General features: G+C 41.3%; 1 protein-coding gene across 3 annotated transcripts in view; it reads right to left on the bottom strand.

Annotated features, from left to right (window-relative positions):
- Window positions 1–5,671: 5,671 nt before the first annotated feature.
- LOC114619869 (cytochrome P450 20A1) overlaps window positions 5,672–22,420 on the bottom strand; it is a 43,888-nt gene continuing 27,139 nt past the window's right edge. For 2 of the 3 annotated variants that reach the window (XM_028765816.1, XM_028765818.1), the window contains 7 exons: window positions 22,298–22,413; window positions 20,958–21,012; window positions 16,642–16,762; window positions 13,602–13,713; window positions 11,385–11,449; window positions 6,554–6,643; window positions 5,672–6,407 (listed from right to left, as the gene is read on the bottom strand). In XM_028765816.1, the coding sequence (XP_028621649.1) occupies window positions 6,257–6,407; window positions 6,554–6,643; window positions 11,385–11,449; window positions 13,602–13,713; window positions 16,642–16,762; window positions 20,958–21,012; window positions 22,298–22,413 (710 nt within the window). In that variant the 3' untranslated portion in view covers window positions 5,672–6,256. Of the gene's footprint in view, window positions 6,408–6,553; window positions 6,644–8,021; window positions 8,744–11,384; window positions 11,450–13,601; window positions 13,714–16,641; window positions 16,763–20,957; window positions 21,013–22,297; window positions 22,414–22,420 lie in introns of those variants that run through there. The other variant, XM_028765817.1, reaches the window with a different exon arrangement.

The following is a 22,420-nucleotide window of genomic DNA, read 5'->3' as shown; positions in this document are numbered from 1 at the left end:
ACCTGTCTGGCATCTGCTCTAGATAAGTGAAATTTTTGTTGTAAGGTTTTTGCATTCACATGAAATGACCGATGGAACTGTCTTGCCTGCTCCAATGACGAGCTTAAGAAAATACATTCCATCCTTGTCCATCGGTCGACTTTATCATTGTTTTTGCTCAACGGTCCAGGCAGGCCTGTGTGTGCTCTAATATGTTGAATATAAAAGCATCTCTTTCTCTGCCAAATTAAATCTTGCAATTCTTGTAATAAGGCACACACCATGCTACTTCTAAAATTCTTACTGCGTTAACAACATAGGCCGAATCAGAAATCAAATTAGATGCAAAGTGACAATTTCTAAATACCTCTACAACAATCTTTAATTCCACAATTTGAGGTGAACCCGGTTGAAAATGACATAGTACAGGTTCCTGGTCCTCTATCATATAGGCCCCCGCAACCTGTTTTGGAGCCATCAGTAAATATATTCGGTGCCCCCATAAGTGGATGTGCAAAGGTGATCTTTGAAAAAAATCACAGGATGCTCTTTAAAAAATGACAGCAAAGGATGTTTGGGATAATGATTATCAATCATACCACTGAAGCTGCACTGCAATATAGCCCAGTCTTCTATAGTTCCGCACAAGATCTTAACTTGAGAACTAGAGAAAGGCACTATTATACTAGCGGGAGCAGCTCCAAAAAACTGCAGGCATTGCTGAACACCATTCAAGGCTAGAGCAGCTACTGTAGTGGGGTAATGTTCTGTGGACTTATTTGGAGAAACTTTTGAATAGATCCATAATAATGGACCTTCTTGCCATAACAACCCTGTAGGCTGGCCATAGGTGGCAAATACGCACAAAACAATGGGTTGACCCTCTTGCCATCTCTGCAGAAAGGCACTTTGTAACCTTTCCTCTACCTTGCATAAGGCCTTTCTTGCCTCTTCTGTTAATTGTCTAGGAGAATCAAGAGCCGGGTCACCATTTAAAATATTATACAATGGTTTCAATTCATAATTTGGAAGCTTTAAATAATTCCATACCCAATTAATATCCCCTAACAACTTTTGAAAATCATTTACAGTCTTTAAATTGTCCTTTCTCAACTCAATCTTTTGAGGTATTATTTTCTCAGGCCCAATTTTCGCTCCCAAATAGTTAACTATCTTTTCCTTCTGTACCTTCTAAGGGGCTATAAACAATCTTTTCTTTGCCAATCCTTCAACTAAATCAATATAAGCTTTATTGAAAACCTCATTTGATCTTGCTGCTCGCCACACCTCTGGGCAAAATGAACATCCCGAGCCTCCAATAGGGGCGCTCGGGGCATTATATGGCGGAGGAGTAGGAGGCACTACCCCTGGTGGCCCGGCAGTTGTCTCTGGGCCTTTGTCTACCTCCCTTTTCTTCTTTCCTTCTTTCAGAGAGTGTTTCTCTACCTTTTCAATCAGAGCTTGAAGCTCCTCATCAGTATCTGACCAGTCTGTGTCAGAATCCTCCTCCCGCTCGACTTAACTGAGCACTCCTCTTTCAGCATTTCCAGGGCAGTCTGTCCCTCCTCTACTGCCCTGCAGCACCTCTGATCCTCCAAACAGTTCCTGATAAGCTTCCACACAGGTCTGACCCCTGACTTGAGCGTTCCCTGACGCCATGTAAAGTCTAGATCCTTTCCCAATTTATCTCAACAAGCGATAGTTAAATTACCAGAAACTGCGAACCAAGAAGCAATGATATCGCACTCATCCAAAAACCTTTCAAGGGTGCTTTTCTTAAGTTTCAAACTTTTAGATAACAGCAGCTCCTGAAGAGCCAAAAAAATTGGGTGCGACTGAGAAGCGCCCATACTTTCGACACACTGTGCCTTTCACTTTTGGTCTGCAACAATGTAAACTTTTCCGCTCTCTCTTTGTCTGCAGAGAAGAGCAAAATGGCCGCGCTCTGTGGACTTTATTGTTCCAACTCACCTCGGGAGCTTTCCCTTATCCCACTTATCTGGAAACTTTATCTCGTCCCACTGACCTGGGAACTTTATCTCGTCCCACTGACCTGGGAGCTTTATCGTTCCTACCCGGAAACTTTATTGCCTCTTTTACGGAGGGCCTTCCCTTGTCCCAACTTAACCTGGGAACTTACCGGTGCACCACCCTGACTGCTTGAAGTTCTGAGCTTCGCTTTCCCCGATTGTCGCGTATGGGCCACCAGTTGTCTTGTCGCGTCCACCCTCGTCCAGCAACCCTCGTCCAGCAAGGAAGACGCAACTCGCGAGCTCTTCTCCAAGCAGTTTATTCAGGACCCTTGAACAATCTTCTGACTGACGACCCTGGGGGGGAAAAGCTCTCCCAGGCTTAAGTACTCTAGGACTAGCCAACCCCCGTTTGCCACGTGGCAACAGCCGATAGGTACACACACACACACACACACACACACACACACACACGGAGACAAGCCAGATCAACTGCCACAGCCAAATAAGGAGTTGTTTACTCCTAAGAGTCCTCGCCAGCAGGTGGTGGAAGGCGGAGATGGGCGCCATCTTAAGGGCGGAGCACTATGCGGCTCTCCACAGTTGGTTTTTGTTGTTTGGTTTGGATTTTCAAGACAGGTTTTGTGTAGCCTTGGCTGAATTGGAACTTGCTCTGTAGACCAGGCAGGCCCCAAACTCAGAGATCTACCTGCCTCTGCCTCCCAAGTGCTAGGATCAAAGCCATGCTCTGTCATCTTTTGGTAACCCACTGAGTTTAATTAGGGTTGCTTGCAAGAAAGAGCACAGGTGTCTGGCTATTTACTGGAGCATGAGCAACGGACCAGTGATTCTACCACTGAAGAAAAATGGCTTGCTCAGCAGCGATTACCTGTCACTAGCTCCTTAGCTAGGGTGAGAGCTCATGAGACAATCCACCACAATCACTTTATTATCAGTTTAAAAGCTTGTTAAGATTAAATAATTCAGTCCTGTAAGACTCTTGCTACAGGTGACAATGAGGTACTGAAGAGCCAAGAGACAGTAGTGAACAGACAGCGTATTTTATCCATGTTGCCAAACCTGTACATGTGACGCGCGCGTGTAGTCGTCTCGCCGGCAAGAACATACACACACACACACACACACACACACACCAGAATCCTTCCGTAGAAACACGTTTATTCCCATAAACCAAAATGGTGGTAGAAGACGAAGAAGACGGAGAAAGGCACTGCTTTATACCCTAGAGTGGTGTAATCACCTCTGATTGGCTGTTAACTCGTAGCGCGCCAAACGCCGTGGGATGGGCTTTAACTTTGGCGGGCTTTACCATGGCACATGCGCACTTTATTTGTTTACTAGGAAGAATTATGGCTGACAGCGCCACCTAGCGATGGCGGACTTTGCCAGCACCTGCCGCGGCTCCCAACATGTACATTCTGTGGCTGTGACACTGGGGTTCATACTGAGAGCCGTGAAGATGATAACCACTGAGCTCCCTGTTAGTCCATTTAACACATTTCTGGAGTATTTCTGTGTGTGGTGTGTATGGGTTCAGTCTCTCACTGGCCTCTCTTGGATGAGGTTGGGCTGGATGGCCAGCAAGGCCCAGGGACGGCCTCCCTCTGCAGCACGTCACCACAGCCGCCTTCCCGGAGTATGAGGGATTTCATCCGATTCTCATGTTTCTCTGGCAAATATTTTACCAACTGCAGCTACTTTTCCAGCTCCAGAATTTCCATTAAAAAAAACAAAAACAAAACAACAACATCAACAACAAAAACAAAACTCCAGAAAATGATTTCTTTGTGATGCATTAAGTTAATTGTGGAACTGTTAGCAAAACAGCCCATTGGCTGCCTACTCTGTGCTGTTCCCCTTGCTGTTCTACACTACCTCGTCTATTAGCGATTAAGTCAGGCTCCCCTCTGGCTTAGTGAGGGGCCCGAACTCCGCCTTGATCATTGCTTAGCAAACCTCACTTGCTTTAAAATTCCCCTTATTTCCAGAGGTCTCACAGACACCTGGTTTACATATCAGCTGCCTACTCCAGTCCTTCAGCAAGGCTCCAATCTACTTGATGAGCTAAGACAACTCAAATCCAAAACCACAGAAACCCAGGTGTGCACGCGCGTGCGCGTGCGCGTGTGTGTGCGTGTGTGTGTAAGGGGGGGGACCAGATTGAACAACTTGACAGAATTTACAGAAACAGTAAAATAACCAAGAAGACATTTCACTTAAAGTTTAGAATATATTCCATAAATTAAATGTGTGTGTTAAAAATAAATGCTACAGCTTGACTACACGTCTGTAATAAAGAAAGGGAGGGCTAGAAAAGAAATGTAGGCTGCAGCAATGAAATTCTACCAATCGTTCACAAATACTTTTCACAATTACTTGATCATAGAATAACTCAATAACTAGGGTGTGTGTGTGCGCATGTTGAAATGTGCATGCTTTGTAACTTGAGATTTGTAACTCTTGGAAATCAAAGATGAACATCAGTGGTGTGAAAAATAAATAACCAGTCTGCAAGGATTCCTTACCGCTATTTGTTTGGCGTTCCTCCTAGAGCTGTCTGAAAACAAATGTTTACAAAGAAAAGGGAATTTTAAAAAAATTTCTAATTGTATTTATTTGTTTGTGTGTGGGCATGCATATGTGGGTCACCCAGAGCCCAACCTGTCAGTGCCTTCTTCCTATCATTTGGGACTTGGGGATTAAACACAGGTCAGCAGGCCTGGTGGCAGGGGCCTTCACAGGCTGAGCCACCTTGCAGAGCCTGGAAAAGGATTTCTTAGCCAAAAACCAAACCAAACCAAACCAAACCAAACCAAACCAAACAAAACAAAACACTCAACAAGCAGCAGTAGCAACAGCATCTGAGGCTCAGTGGTAAGGAATCTGGGGTTGGGATAAAAGCTCAGTAGACGTGTAGAAAGGAAATTCTGAAATAAAATATAGTGCCATCAATGAGGCATTGTAAATAAAACATACGAGCGCTAAAGTATATTTTGAACAACTCTTAAAATATTCCCTATTTAACCTCAGCACCGCCTCGCTAAAGTCTGGACGCTGCTGTAGAAAGCTCTGTCCTCATCTCTCGTCCATGCATCTTACTGTGTGTTTCTCTTAACCTATTTGTTTTGAATTTTTTGTTTCCGAGGTGCTGGGGGCTGAACTCAGGGGAACACACACAAGGCAAGTACTTTACCACTGAGCCAAGCTCTCAGATCCTTAACAGTGTGAGCCCTGTAATATGCATATTTGCCTTCTCTGTCATATGGCTTACAATTCCTTCAGCCATCTGTTTTCTTCTCCCAACCCTGCTTTGGTTGTGGTTTTGACTCCTGCCTTATTCTTTCTTATTAAAGTGCTCATTTTGTGTTCTTATGACATCATAGTTAATTCCCAACTTGGGAATTCTGTTTCTCTGCAAGAACTCATGCAGAATTTAACATAGTGCTGTGAGAATTCCAGAAAATCAGGACAAGCTCCCGCCACAGTTTGTCACATAGGAGGGGCACTGGCTTTGAAACACATTTGGAAGCAACTGTGCTATTCCTAGATGATTCTGAACAGTTCGACATGCTGAGCCTCGTGCAAGCCTTTGGGTGAACGCTTAGGAGACAGATGCTAGACAGATGCCTAGGGACTCACTAAAGCCTAACGAAAATGACTCAGACACCTTAATACTCAGAAAACAAAAACAACCCTCCAAATAGAGTGATAGGTGATTTATTAGAAATGCAAAAGGAAGCAACACTTGATTATGTTTCTTTTGTGAATATTCAGAAAACATGATTCTCCAACTTGCACAAAAGAATTCTCTAAGATTATTCATTTGAGAGATCAAACTAAGAACATCAAGATTGAAAATAATGGCTTAGCCAGTAGTGGTGGCACAGGCCTTTGATTCCAGCTCTCTGGAGGCAGAGGCAGGTGATCTCTGTGATTCTGAGGCCAGCCTGGTCTAAAGAGTGAGTTCCAGAGCAGCCAGGGCTACACAGAAAAACCCTGTCTCAAAACCCATCCCCCCAGAAAATAATAATAAAAATTAAAAAATAATGGCTTAGAAAATGATGCACATTAAAAGGAAATTAAGCTTTCCTACTACAGTTGTCAATGTAAGTATAAACATATATCATACAGTAAGAAATTTTGACATATAAAAATCCAAATTTACATCATAAAGCACTAATAGGTTTTACATTACAAAATGATACTGGGTTTATAAAAGGGCTCAACACATACTCTAACTGGGCATTTCCTTTCATCTATGTAACAGACTTTAAGTACATAAATGTCTAGTGTCTTTTGGAGACAGTGATCCAAGCTTCTTCCCTTGATGATGTGACCAGTTCATACTTCATTTCAAAAATTTGTCTCTCCACAGCGAGCAGGTGCAGCCTCTTCAGCAACACGCTCACAAGCACTGTGGTCACCATATAAGCAAACCTGGTCCGGAAGAGAGCCAACTGGTTACTAAAGGTTAAAAGTTAACATTAAGAATTATAGAACTGGCTCTCTTTAAGAGAGATCATCAAATGCCTGAGCAGATGGGCATGGCATCCTTCACTCCCCACTGCTGTCTTGTCATTTACCTCAGTTCTGGGCATTCCCACGTGCCTGAGAAGCCAAGAGAAGAAAACACTTTCATCACTGGCTCATCAGCAAAGCGGTCTGGATCAAACCTACAAGGAATATTTGAGGTCACCACAAAACAGATCCACTTGCGCCTTAAACATCGACAGAAAACGCACAGCTGTAGTAGTTTAAATCTTCTGCAGTAACATGATACTTTATACTATTGCTTCTAAACCATCAACACGCAGATGTTTAATCTCTTGCTGTTTATGAGTATGTCACCTCTAAACGATCAAAAAAAGAAAAAATTCTTCAGAGTCAGCGATGTAGCAGGGTCCTTCACGAAATACAAGGATGAGTCAAAAATCAGATACTATCTGAATAAAATCCAGACCACCAGATCAACATGTAAGTCATTTCACATTGTTTCTCTACTAAAAATAGGAGTTCAAGCCCTGAAATGTCATTTATAATTTATACTGTACTCGTACCTATTATAAGTGAAAGATATTAAGAGGCTAAGAAAGGTCTTTTTCAGGCTGGAGAGATAGCTCAGCGGTTAAGAGCACTGATTGTTCTTTCAGAGGTCCTGAATTCAATTCCCAGTCAACCACATGGTGGCTCACAACCACCTGTAATGGGATCTGATGTCCTCTTCTGGTGTGTCTGAAGACAGCTACACTGTACTCATATACATAAAATAAACAAATCTTTTAAAAAAAAAAGTCTTTTTCTTTAGACTTTCCTTGTGAAATGCAACTGGAGAAGTAGAAACATTAGAAAGAAAATATGTAAGCTCCTTTTAAACAGGTGTTTAAAAAGACCTACACTGAGTTAGAAAAGAGGAACACGGTCGCTAGTGGGCCGGTGAATGCCTGTCCTTCCACACGCAGGAGGCAGGCAGGTGTATTCAGATTTGTTTTGTTTTGTTTTGTTTTGTTTTAAGACAGGGTTTCTCTGTGTAGCCCTGATTGCCTGGAACTCACTCTGTAGACCAGGCTGGCCTTAACTCAGAGATCCATCTGCTTCTGCCTCCAGAATTCTGGGATGAAAGGTGTGTGCCACCCATGAGTGAAGGAGAAATACTCCCTCCTACCCCCCAGACATCACCAGCTGTGGCGCTTGGGCGAGCTAACTGGGCCAGTGCTGCAGAGCTTGCCCTGGTGGTGTGGGCGGATGCAGGAGAGCTGATGGGCTGACCGGTCAGCTATTACCCAGGCCCAGATCCAGGGCTTTGAGTTGGCCCACCCTAACATCTCCCCATCTATGATCTGCTGGAGTCCATGAAAGGTCCTGTCCTGCAGATCCAAAGCTGCAGGCTCTCCATGATACAGGGCAACAACAGGACATCCAAGAAGAGTTCAGGTAAGGATCTAGTATTGATGGTGTAGCAGAACCCAGAGGCCTCAAACCAGACCAATGACTCATTGAAATGAACGTCTGCAAGCAAAGATGTTTGGACAAAAGAGTATACTGTGGGACACATTGAAGTTTCCATGACTAGATTTTGTTTGTTTTTTTTCCCCTCTCAGTTCTTTTTGTGGGAGAGGTTGCAAGGATGGAAGGTGGCTATGAAGGAACCAGGAGATGAGTGGGACCAGAGTGCATGATGTGAAATTCACAAAGAATCAATAAAAGGTTAAAAAAAACATGCACCACTACCGTCCAGCTTGTATTTCCATTCTCATGAGTACATTTAAGAGCAATGTTGCAGATTATTAAAATGTCAGCATTTGCAATATGCCAGAAGCCATATCTGTTGCATTAATCTGACTTATAGATGGTCTCCGGTGTCTATACAGTGAAAAGACTTGAAGGCCAACAGTGGTCAGATGTTGGGGTTCTGTCTCTATTGTCAAAGCTGTATAAATGCAACGTCTTTAGCCAGTTTCTCCGTCTGTAGAGCACTCAGCTCACTGGGCTCTGGGAGACTTAGGATCAGGTAAAAAAGAATATATATTTGTATCAGAGGACAGAAGTCTGCTGTGAAATCTCAACAACATGGCTGCCTGAACAATTCCAACAGTTGACGTTTTCAAGACGGGGAAATCTCACTAGGCGCCACTGCCAGATTTGGAGCTCCAAGCAACTACCAACTGCTGCAAGTGGGAGAATTAGTCGTCTCTAGGGAGGAGCTCTCCATCCAACATCCACGGCCACCATGAAACATGTGCATGCAGGAACAATGGTCAAAGAAGAGGTGGAAACTGGAGGGACAGGAAACAGGGGAGAAGGAGAGAACAAGATGTGTTTATGTTTTAATTAAATGAAAAACAAGCAAAATGTTTAGCATAGCACCCGGCCTGAGTGCTGCATACACACATGGGCCAATATTTGTTACATAGTAGGTACTTTGCTAAGTACTCTACCAATTATCACTTCACGCTTGCCCACACCTGAGACATGGAAATTGTTCCCTTTCTGCTCAAAGGGCTGAGGCACCAGGCTTGTTCCCGGGTGAAATGAACCAATGTTGGAGCCAAAGTCGCTGAGTCTGAAGATTACTGTTTTCTTCCCTGTCCTCTCCTTTCCCTCTGAGGTAGACCAGGCTAGCCGCTAACTCACAATCCTCTTACCTTATTACTTCCAAAATGATAAGATTATAGACACACACCACCATGCCCATTAAGTATTCCAATTTCTTATTTTGTTTTAAACAAATAGGTTAAGTTATAGTCTTAGGCATTTATAAAAATGCAAAATACTAGTTCAAACAAAAGTGTACAAATGTTCATTGTAGCTTCATTCATAATAGTAAAAACTAAAATTAACCCAATATCCTTCTGTAGCTTAATGGCATACAAACTCCATTTAATGGAATATTACTCCACCATGAAAAGAACATGTAACAATTTACTTCAATCTCAAAGGCATCAAATTTCAGGATAAAAAGTCAATCCTCTCCCCCTCATTCTCTCCTTTATCCTCCTCCATGTGACAATTGTAGTAAGCTATAATTAACCTATGATCTCTACTGTCTGAGTTCTGTGTATCCATCTATACTTCTCTTTGGGTGAGCTGTTTCTCAAAGTACTGACAGCACTACATCTCTGACTCTTCCACTTGACACAACTAAGGAAGTGCACAGCTTCAGGAAGCTCTCAAATATAATACTAACATCCATATCCTCTGAATTTAATATCTCAAAATGATTTCTACAATGTAGCATCTACTCCCTTGCGGGGGTAGGTATGTGTGACAAAGTCTTGATATGTAGCCCTGGTTATCCTCAAATTCCCACTTTTCCGGCCACCACCTCCCATTGTTGGGATTACAGCTGTGTGTGTCACACCTGGGATTACAGTTGTGTGTGTCACACCTGGGATTACAGCTGTGTGTGTGTCACACCTGGGATTACAGCTGTGTGTGTGTCACACCTGGCTCCATCTATTCTTTTTAAAAATTTTTCAATTTCTCTGAATGTTTTGAAAATAGCAGCAATGTCAAAAGTTCCAGTGTAGTTCCTCTTCTTTCTCCCCTCCCCTCTGCGTTTTCCTCTTTTTCTCTCTCACTATGGTACTACGATGGAATTCAGGCCTTGCATTTAGGCAATATGCCCTGCTAGAGTCTTCATATCACACTTAAAATTTACCAAAAACTTGGCATTTTTCACATAAATTTCTTTTAAGATTAAAAAGTTTCATGCAGGACAGTGGTAAAATTTCTTTTAAGATTAAAAAGTTTCATGCAGGGCAGTGGTGGCACACGCCTTTAATCCCAGCACCTTAGAAGCAGAAGCAGGTGGATTTCTGAGTTCGAGGCCAGCCTGGCCTACAGAGTAAGTTCTAGGACAGCTAGAACTACACAGAGAAACTCTGTCTCAAAAAACCAAAAAAAAAAAAAAAAAAAAAAAAAAAAGCCATTTGGAATATAAAAGTTAGATAATAACTAATAATTTTAGAGTAAAATTTGAAGGTCTGCTGTTTTATTAAGACTCTTTAAGCTGAGGGGCGATGGATCATGCCTTTAATCACTCAGGAAGCAGAGGCAGGCAGATCTATGAGTTCAAGGGTAGCCTGGCCTACACAGTGAGTTCTAGGATCAGTGAGTTCTAGGATAGCCAGGGCTACACAAAGGAATACTGTCTCAAATCCACGCCCCCCTTCCCCTTGCAAAAAGACAACAACTCTTTAATGTCAGGGTACTTAAAAACAAACAACAAAATAACCCCAAGTGCTAGGAGCATTTGTATGCCCGTCCTTGGAGTGGCGTCTACACCAGCAGACCTTCCTCTCACACTGCCATATGATCTCAAAACAGCTGCATGTATCTAAGTTTTTCCAGGGTGGTAAACCCCAGCCTGCCACCTGACGGCAGACGGCGGTAGCTCCGTCTTCAGCTTTGCTCTCTCATTCCCACGCGCGACACAGAACACAATTTCTAGATTCTATGGAAGAGCAGTATAAGCAACATCTTCTTTTTAAAAAATGTATTAAGTCTAAAGGACAGTTACAGAATCAGATAACCATATGGATTATGAGATATACGTGATAATAAAAGAGATAAAACCAAAAATCAAGATAGATAATGTAACATGTCTATAAGTTCAGCATTGGGGAGGCTGAAGCAGGGGGATCATAAGTTCAAGGCTAGCGTGAGCTATGAAGCATGACCTTGCCTCAAGAATGAATGAATGAATGAATGAATGAGGTGGAGAGAGGAGGAAGAAGAGCAGATAGAGGAAGGAGACGATGAAAGAGAAGCCACAAAAAGCAGACAGGACTCAGTGCTTCCCCCGTCACAGCATTACCACATACTAACTACTTCACTTTTCAAGACATTGGAAAGGGAATGAAGCAGGCACACACATAGAAACCAGCGATCGGAAAGACATAACACATTTCATACTTGTGTGGAGAAGGCCAAGTGCTGGAGTCCTGAAGAACCACTCCAAGGGCATAAAGGACGAGTGTCTAAAACACAAAATGGTCCAATTAGTCAAGCACGACAAACACAAGTCACCTAAAAGCGTGTCTACTACAGAAAATTTGAAGTGACAAGATCAGCAGTGGCCATGATCTTGGTGACCTTACAATGACAGCACAACCCACATTATCATCTAGACAAGTATACTTCCCAAGCGTGTCACAAGACCTGGAGGCCATAGAGGAAAAGCCAGACTTAACTACATGAAAATTTATAGTGTGAAAACGACTGCAAGCATCAGTGGAAGAGGATCATAACCAGGAAGGAATTCACTACATAGCTGACAGCTGAGTGACGCACAGACAGCTCACTAGAAAGAAGAGGAGGCTGAGAAGAGTGGGCGCTCAAAGACAGAATTCAAGAGAAATGAAAACTGTTATTAACCCATGTATGAAAAGCTGTTCCATCCTCCTAATGATCAGGAAGAAGCAAATGAAACAATGAGATAATTCACATATGACTCGTAAATATAAAAATCGATAAGTCCAAAGTGGTGAAGAACTGGAGAGGAAAAAAATACACATAAACATATACATATACACATACACATACACATATACATATACATATACATACACATACACATATACATATACATGGCTAGGGACTGAATCCAGGGGGCCACTGAGCTATACCCGCAGTCTTAAATGGATTTTATGATTTGCTAACTTAGTTAATTAGTTAGCTTTTGTGCTAAGGACTGACCTCTGTGTAAGCTAGGAAAGTACACTATCACTGGGCCACACACATCCCTAACCCTGAAAAGCATGTACTGTCATTACTAGTGAAGCATAAATTGCCTTTTACAAGATTTAACTATTAATGAAATAATTCATTTGTTGATGCTGAGGCTCTAAACCAGAACCTCACACACACAGTTGCTCAATGGCTCTACCTGGGCTAACTTCGGTCCCTATATGTAACACATGCCTTTGGATCCAAATGTTCCAGTTCCTCACTTTGTAGCCCAGGCTGACCTCTAACACACTATGTATTGCAGGATGTCTTCAAACTTATGGCAGTCCTCTGGCCTCAGGCTCTCAAGTACTGGAATTATAGGCATGCAGTACCATGCCCAGCTTCCAAAACTCCATTTCTAAGGCATTATCCAATACCTATACAACTGTATAATTTATAATAATAAAAAGAGAATATCAGTCTAAATATTCATTAGTGAGACTACCTTATTTACAGGACATAAGTTAATATGACACATAGAGTAGAACACTATATAGCTGTTCAAATGAATTGGATCTCCTCAAGTGCCAGTTCTGTTAACAGTTATGATATGCTCAATAGAAAAGAACAAAAGAACAACATATTAATTATAAGATTTCATACTAAGATCTAGTTACAAAAAAATATTTACTGAGTGACATGCGAGTGTGATTATGGGTGTCCCATGGCACATGTGTGGGATCAGAGTTCAACTCGGAGTCAGTTCTCTTCTTCCACCTTTATATGACTTCTGGGAATTAAACTCAGGTCACCAGGTTTGCCCAGCAGGTGTGGGATCTGCTGAGCAATCTTACCAGCCACTAAATTAAGTTTTTAAGATACATTCATTCATGCACACATAGCACAATAATCACACACCAGAGTGCACAGAAATACAGACTATCGACAGCAGAATAGACAAAGAAGGAGAGCTAAGAGAAGCCCACACGCTCTACAGCGGAAGTCACTAGTGGAAGACATTGCTCTACAGCTGGAGGGCTGGGATCCAGTGATGACTGCCACACAGTGAGTGCATGAGAACTTTGAAGACCTTTATTGCAAAATGCTTTGTTTTGGCAGTTTTCCACTTACTGATTTGTAGATTATGGTTTCCAATCTGTGTTTTTATTGTTTTGTGTGTGTGCTTTGAATCTGTTTGTGTATGTTTGTGTGTTTGTGTTTTCTTTGAGCTTTTTGTTTGTTTATTCTGACTTATTTCCTTATCTGCCAGTTTGTTTTCTGAGAAGGAAGGCCATGGAGTTGGAAGGACCCGGAGGATGGGAGCAGATGAGGGAAGAGAGATTGTGATCAGAGTATATAGTATGAAAACAATTATTCTCAATTAAAAGAAATAAAGTAAAATCCCATACCAAAGTACTTGAGGATAAACAGACTGAGTTAAATATACCAAACACTTCCTACCTCCTTAGGAATAACAAATGGGCCAACTTTTCCTTCAATATCCTGAAGCCGGGCAGAAACTGGAGTTAGTTTAGCAGTCCGAACAGTTTCACAAAGCACTTGCTGGCAATATCTGTTTTTAAAATAAATAAACAAATAATAAAACAGATGTGAAATCAATAAACATGACAAACACTAGTAGAATGGAGGTCAAAACCCATGTGACGAGGCTGGCGAGATGATTCAGGACTTAGGAACACTGATGGCTCCTTCAGAGGATCCAGGTTTGGGTCCCAGCAGTTATGTAGCTCAGTCTGTAACTTCAGTTTCAGGGATCTGGGAAAATTTTACTTCTTTTTGTGGATGTTTGGTTAAGACTGAACTCTGAGTTTTTGAAGCCCAGATGCTGTAGGATGGTTTGAGACTGCTTCCAGGTAGGTACCTGTCTTTTAAAGTGGCCAAGTGACTCCAGTGTGGAGCCACAGGCCCTGGTAGCAATTTGGAGAATGGGTTGGATAAGTATGGGACAAGGCCTTCCATGGCATTAATGTTCCCTTTCTAGAATTCCACATCCATGAAACCATGTGGTACGAGTTCTTGGCATTTTGTTTCTTTGAATTCATATAACAAAGTTTATCCATGTGGCTGTATACACTGACCTTGTTTTTCTAAAATTAGAGCCTTCCTTGGTATGGCAACATTACAATTTTCTAATTTATCTACGAGTTGGTAAACATCTAGACTGCTTCCAGCTCTTCTGTGTTTTCAATATACAGCTACAAACATCTGCACACAGGTCTTTGTGTGGCTAGCTTTCATTTCTCTTGAGTACCTAGGAATGCTGAGAAATTTCTAAGTCATGTAGAGGCTGAGTGTATGCTTAACATTACAAAAAGCCTATCATATTATTTCCCAGTGTGCCTGCACTATTTTGTATTTGCCAGGAGCCAGCCCCGGCACCCAGGTACTGAGTTAGGCAAGGGGGTGGGGAAGAGGTACAGCGCTCATGGCCAAAGTTGCATTACCTTTGGTAATTTCTACCTTCTTTTCTTTCTGGCTCAAGGGCCCCTGCCAGTCAGGTGAGAGGCTTGGAGTTCGTTAACTCTTCATGAGCCAAAGAGAAAAGAAAAGGAAGAAAGGGAGAAAGTCAAGCGTGTGTACACACACACACACACACACACTTTGGCTGGTCTAATCACCTGTTTCATCAACTTTACAGGTGTTCATGAATACTTAAATACATACACATATACCTACATATGTATGTATGTATGTATGTATGTATGTACTTGACAGACATATTTGGATCTGGTAGAGTCCCAAAAGCCACTTTATTTCTTCTCTCAGTCTTTTAATACCTTCTTAGACAAAACTTCTTTATAAAATTATCTCATAGATAAAATGTTACACAAAAGGGAGTTACATAAGGAAGTTGATAGTAACTTCAACGCAGTGTTTCCTTCTATAAGCTCATTATAAGTTCAAAGCAACAGTTTCACAGTTTTGCTTTATCATAGTGCACACCTGTGGCTTCTTCCTTGGACTTGATATAGAATGAATGTTTTCCCTTGATCACAAATTTGTCCCAAGCCTATTTCTTTCTCTTTTAGTGCAATTATGAAAGCTCATTGTATTTCTTATTAAGCAGCCTTTACTTACTATTCTATGAGGAGGGGGCATATTTTATTCTTGATTCTTTATTATGTCTTTCTAGTAAAACAACTAAGACCATATACTTAAAATTTCTTCTTAAAATTATTTTAATCAAATCAGAAATGTTATAATTAATTTATCTAGCATTAATTCATGAAAGTTCATCTTCATGTTGACCAGCAGGAAATCTGCCCAATAGGGTGGGCTGATGCCCAGGAATCATTAGGTTATGTAACAGTGACAGGAAAGACATATCAGCTGCAAGAAGCAATCCTGGGATGACGTCTCTGAGTACCTTCGTATCTCGGAGCTCACCCCTCACAGCCATGTGAAACAATGGGCTATCTCTAGACAACTCAATTGCTTGCCATAGCCCTTCCTACATGGCTTCTGACCTGTATTCCTATGAACATAGTATGAATGTCTGCATGCTTGATATCATTGCTATATATATATAGGCTAACCAGCAGGTTATCTAGAACTACTTTATTATTATTTTTTTAATGTGGAACAAGAGCTGCATAGTCTCATTTTTAAATTTATTATTTTGTGTAATTATTTTCGTTGCATGTATATTTGTGCATCATATTAGTGTATACGGCCTGTGGAGTCCAGAAAAGGGCACTGGATCCCTAAAAACTGGAGTTACAGATTACTGTGAACCACTTGTGGGTTCTGAAAATCAAACCTGGGTTCTCTGGAGGAGCAGCCAGTGCTAAGCCATCTCTCCAGCTCCCAGAACTACTTTTATGATTTTAGACATAAGATTAAATCACCCATGAAAATCTGTAACTAAATAGGTGTGGTGTATGTAATTGTGACCACAGCACTCAGTAGGACTTTGCCTCAAAAAGTAGAAACTGACCAGAACAGTTAAGCGTACTTGCTGCTCAGTCATGCTGGGCGGCTCACAACTACCAGCAACCCTAGCTCCAAGAGGTCCAACTCCTGGTCTCCACAGGCACACACACACACATGTGCACAAACACTCATACAGATACAGATGCATATACATTTTTAGCTATTTTTTTGTTTTTTGTTTTTTTTTTTTTTGTTTTTTACAAGATAGGGTCTTACTATATAGTTCTGGCTGTCCTAGAATTCACTATGTAGACCACACTGGCCTCGAACTCACAGAGATTCATTCACCTGTCCCTCCCTGCCTCCCAAGTATTGGGATTAAAGATGTGTACCACTATGCCTGGCTAAATAATTTTTAAAAAAATAAGCAGAAACAAATGAAAATCTATGTAGATATATGTATATATTTTTCTATTCTATTGCAAATCTATAGAAATATTTTAAGATCCATATATCTTTCCTACACAGTAGCATAAGCTTTATGTTATAAATAAACCACCTGATGTTTGCCTTTTAATGATTTCTTTTCCTTTCATTGTAGTCTTACCTGAGCTTCTCAATTTTCTCTGAAGTAATAGGATCCTTCCCCAAAACTTGGTCTATCTCCTTGTGTAGCTTCTTCTGAACATCTCCAGACATTGTAAGGAAATGGATTGCCCAGGTACACACTACAGGAAAATTATGTTAGTAACAAAAAAAAATAGGTACTGCATAATTTTTGGTATAAAATTAAAAAAAATGTTTGTAAATCTGCTCCCTCCTCCCCTTGCCACACCATGGCACATAAATGCTACCAAAAATTAAAATGAAATTATTTACAGGATTTGAGTTTCTTTAAACAGAACACAAATACATATAGAAGATGGCAAAGTACGCAGAGCTATTGAGATCCCTTCTGGTCTGACAGGTAGCTCACAGCACTTGCCACACCCCACCTAAGGTTAGTGAGACCCGACAGGGACGGGAGGACTGAACGCTGGAGATCTGTTTCAATCTCACAAAATAGAAACCTGACCTCCTCAGCTTGTCTACTCAGAAGCAGCAATGATTCCCACAAATCAAAGTAGTGGGAGATTTGCTCATACAACAACATTATATTTTTTCTAGACTTTTAGTAATTAATTATTGCTCAGGCTATTGGCTCCCCAAACCTGAGAGTTTATTGGTGCTGTAACGTCCAGAGATTCTGATTCTATAGGTTGGGGTAAGAGCCACCCACCTGAACTATTAAAAAAAAAAACTTTAATTATATTTATTATTCTATTTTGTATGTATGTATGTATGTATGTATAAGTATGTTGACATGCCAGTTATGTTGACATGTTAAGAACCAGTAGGACTCCACTTTCTCCTTCCACCATGTGGATTCCTGGGACTGGATTCAGGTCATCAGGTTGGTAGCCAGAACCTTTAGCCGCTGAGCCATCTTGCTGGTTCCCATCTACACTTTTAATAAGTACTCTGATGCCCAAGCTGGAGGGTCACTGGCTCATGGCTCACTTCTGGTTTCAGCTGGCTTATGAATTATTTTTACAGGGTAAATGGAACAAAGAGCAGAGGAAACAAAGTAGCAATGCTGCCCAGGCATTCCAATACATCTTCTCCCGAGGATATGCTTAAGGAACAGTAGCTATAATTCTGTCTTTTCTGTCCCAGCTGCTTTGAAATGTGTACAGAGTATTATTTACTTCTCCTTATATAATTACCTTGTTTTTCTAGAGTGAGGAATGTCTCAAATTAACTTATTAATATTATCATTATCATCATTATCATTAATGATTATAGTGCTGGTGATCAAACTGAGGTCTTATGTGTGCAAGACAAGCCTTAAAAGCTACACTTACGAAACCCAAAGTTAACTCTTTAAAAATGTCTGTTTGATTCAATTATTGCCTCTAAAAATCAATAGCCACCAGGTAACTCAATTATGCAAGAGTAACTGGTTATGTCCTTAACTTTCCCTATATACCATGGCTGTCCTGGAACTTGTTCTGTAGACCAGGTTGGCCTTAAACTCCCAGAGATCCACCTGCCTCTGCCTCCCAAGCGTAGAAAATAAAGGTGTGCACCACTATTTTACTTAGTTTGGCATTTCTATTTCACAAATGTAAACATCTGTAGTTTACAATATATATTAAAATATGCAGTACAAGTTTACAGTATATATCTATATACTACTAACAAAATTAAATAAGTATTTGCATAGAACAGTCATCCATCCATATGTCCTGCCAATTCCATTATCACTTAACACTAATAAAACATATAAGTATGTAAGTATGTATACATGTAAGTATGTATACATACTTAATAACTTCAGTCACTGTTGGTAGAGGTGTGTGTGTGTGTGTTTGTGTGTGAATGTGTGAGTGGTGGTTGTTTTAAAATGCAAAATGTATGACTGAACATAGCTTTAAAATGCAATTTGTAGACATTTAATATTCTATAAATGTAACTAGACATAATTTCTTAGCTAAAAGGCATGTAAGAGCCATCTATACAGTCCAAGTTCCAAGACAGCCAAGATGATACAGAGAAAACCTGTTTTGAAAAACAAAAGAAACAGGGGCTGGAGAGATAGCTCAGTGGTTAGGAGCTCTGGCTGCACTTCCAGAGGACCTGTGTTCAATTCCCAGCACCTACATGGTAGCTCAAGTAAATAAATCTTCAAGAAAAACAACAAACAAACAAGAGCCATCTGAAAATAATTAAATTTAGAAAAGCAGAGAATACAAGAATAGGTAAGGAATTTTCCAAGGCAAATAAATGGAGTGGTGAGAACTTCAGTTCAAGGGTCCTGGCCCTCCTGCCTTTCAACAACTCCAGAGGCCTCTTTAAGTCACAGCTGGGAAGAGGGCTTGTTTTTGCATAAGACCCAGCTTTGATTTCCAGCAACCACTGGTAACTCTAGGGGATCTGAAGGCTTCTGATTCCCGCAGGCAATGGAGACAAATATGTGGAATACATACATACATACATACATACATACATACATACATACATGAGGGTAAACATTTGTACATGTAAAAATAAACACACCTTTTAAAAAGTCACAGCATACATACAAAGAAATAAATGGCAATACTCATTATAAACTCTCACTAAAAACTAAAAATGAGATTTAGATTGATTCTACTCTTGAGATGACCAATTTTTGTGGTGTGCACAGGATAAACTCAATTTTTTTTGTTTCTTTTTCTGAGACTGGGTCTTGACTATGTGGTACCAACTGGTCTGGAACTTGCGATTCTCCCAACTCACCTTCCTCAGTACTGGAATTTAGACATGTGTTACCATGGCCAGGTTAATGTCATTTTAAAAGAAAAAAGCTTTAGCAAACATACATCTTTAATGTAATATATATTTAAAGCAAATACACATTAAAAGAATAAAAGTTGACAGGCTGTGAGATGGCTCAGCAGGTAAATGCACTTGCTGGCAAGCCTAATGACCTGAGTTCAATCCCTAGGACCTACATGGTAAGCTGAACTCTACCTGCATGCTCACACTGTGGCATGTGCCCACTGCCACCACAACAGATAAATAAATGCAAGAAAAAAATTTCAAGCCTTTAATCCCAGCACTTGGGAGGCAGAGGAAGGCGGATTTCTGAGTTCAAGGCCAACCTAGTCTACAGAGTGAGTTCCAGGACAGCCAGGGCTATACAGAGAAACCCTGTCTCGAAAAAACCACAAGCCGGGCAGTGGTGGCGCACGCCTTTGATCCCAGCACTTGGGAGGCAGAAGCAGGCAGATTTCTGAGTTCGAGGCCAGCCTGGTCTACAGAGTGAGTTCCAGGACAGTCAGTGCTACACAGAAAAACCCTGTCTTGAAAAACAAAAACAAAAACAAAACAAAAGAAAAGAAAAAACAACAAAACAAAACTCAAAAAATTTCAAATAGTTAAGCAATTATCTTTGACACATCTCCATAAATTTCATTTACTCTGTAATACCTAGATACATCTAAGTGTTAAAAGAGAAATGTAACCCATGTATCACCAGTCTAAACACTTTTGCTTGAAATGAAGAAGTATTATAAAGTCCTTAAGAGAGCATAGAATTTTCTACATTTTAAGTTGGTACCTGGGGGATTTTATATTATGCATTTTTAGTTTACAAACATTTTTTTCTTTTTCTTTTCTTTTTTTTTTTTTTCAAGACAGGGTTTCTCTGTGTAGCCCTGGCTGTCCTGGAACTCACTCTGTAGACCAGGCTGGCCTCGAACTCAGAAATCCACCTGCCTCTGCCTCCCAAGTGCTGGGATTAAAGGCATGCACCACCACTGCCCAGCATTTATAAACATTTTTATAAATATTGTATCAATGTGTTGTTCTCTATAAATCTACAAACCAGTGAAGCTCACACATCTAGAATTTTAAATAGAAATCATCTCCAGTTCCAAAACAGTTCTTTCAAATCATGACTCCACATGCTTTCAGAGTCCTGAGTAACTACCAGGAATCAGTGAAAAGCAGCAAGAGGCCCGGCTGTGACTCAGTGCGGGACTGTTTATCTATGGGAAGAAGACTTGGATTCAACCCTTAGCACCAAAGGAGGGGAGGAGAAGCAGGAAAGGGGCGGCTCTTCACTTCTTCAGGAAAGGTGTTGATAGCAGTTCATTTGAAAGGCACTAAGTAGAATTCACAATCCATAAAATGTTTCAAACTTGTATGGCAATTTTCAAAGGTGAAATTAAATACATGGTAGGGTAGGGTAGGAGGGGTGGACCACCACGGGAGGCGAGCTTTTTAAACAAGGAAAGGAAACTACAAAAGAATTCCTGTAGAGTTTCCTCTTGTTAGAAGAGCTTCTCCGGTGTCTGTTTTGTTGTCCATCTGAGACAGAAATTGATTTGTACTTACACCTTGCAGTTACTATGCAGCTGGCCAGGGAGAACACCACACTGTCCTCTAGGATCTGCAAAACCAAACTGAGTTCAGAAGCTGTGAGATACAAGGTGGCCTTTACCAGGCTCTACTGAGAATGAGTATAAAATTAGGCTCAATAAAAAGTGGGGAGGATACATTATTATTTCTTTACTAGGTCTTCATCCAACCCAAAATCTGTATAATGAGAGAGTCAAACTAGGGTAAGGGCTGCTGGGCTGGAGGGGGCGTGTGTGAGACTCAGTGCTTCTGAGCCCTCACTGCCCTTGCACGCTCACTGCCCTTGCACATTCACTGCCCTTGCACAGGACTTGGTTCCTGTACACAGGATTGGTTCCAAACAACCACAATGGGCAGCTCCCAACCACCTGTAACTCCAGTTTGAGAAGATCTGACACCCTCTTCTGGCCTCTGAGGGCTCCTGCACACACATGGTGTACATAAACTCACAGAAGCTCACACATTTACATATTAAAGAAAAGGACAAATAAAACTCTAAATCCTGGACTGCCTAGTTTCTTATGTGTGCCAGTTTCAGCCTTTATTTCTGTCATTTTTAGTTAAATTTTTCCTTTGACAATCAGACACGTACACAATGCATTCTAGTTGCTCTCACCTCCACCCTCTCCTACCCACCCTGTCTTGGATGGATCCTATCTTGCAATGTCTTTTAAAAGTGAGATGGTCTTACAATGTAGGCTGCCCTAGAACTCAAAGAAATTAGCCTGCCTCTGCCTCCTGAGTGCTGGGATTAAAGATGTGAGTCACCACTCTTTGTTGCCTGGCCTTTTTGGTGCAACAAACATTTATTTCTTAGCAGTCTTGCAGGTTCATGCCAGATAATCCTTTTCAGTCCTACTTCTATGGCACGGCCTGGTGCAATGACAAAGCCTTGGGCATAGGGACGTGCCTGCCACAATCCTCAGAACCTAACTCAATTACTACACCAACTGACATCCAGAAACTTCCTTATGCCTACCAGAGACTATGTGCCATGTGGGGATTCTAACAACGAAGTGTCAAGGATGCCACTCCTGCCCAGCAACACCACAGAAGAACATTATGCTGGTAATAGACAAGCACTGACAGCTGCCCATGAGGGCAGGCAGCCCGAGCTGACTCACACACACTCCATGAGCACATCATCTGGGCTCGATGTTTGCTTGTCCTGACATGGCAGCTTCGCAGGGTGAGCTCTTGGGACACTGACTGCCCATAACAAATGAGATGCCCTGACTTCCTGGAGGCCATTTGGACTGGAAGAGAAGTGTTCTATGCACACACAACCTTTTCACAACCAATTAACATTTCATTACCTGTTGCTCATTAAGGTTTCCCTGTATTAAGGCGTCGACGAAGGTATGTTGACTGACGTTTCCTCCTTTTCTCTCCTTTATGATTTTCTTTAAAATAGATTCCAATTGCATGAGAGCTTAAAG

This window comes from Grammomys surdaster, unplaced genomic scaffold, assembly GCF_004785775.1.
Source record: "Grammomys surdaster isolate TR1022 unplaced genomic scaffold, NIH_TR_1.0 165, whole genome shotgun sequence".
Lineage (NCBI taxonomy): Eukaryota > Metazoa > Chordata > Mammalia > Rodentia > Muridae > Grammomys > Grammomys surdaster.
This window is presented reverse-complemented; position numbering and strand designations above follow the sequence as displayed.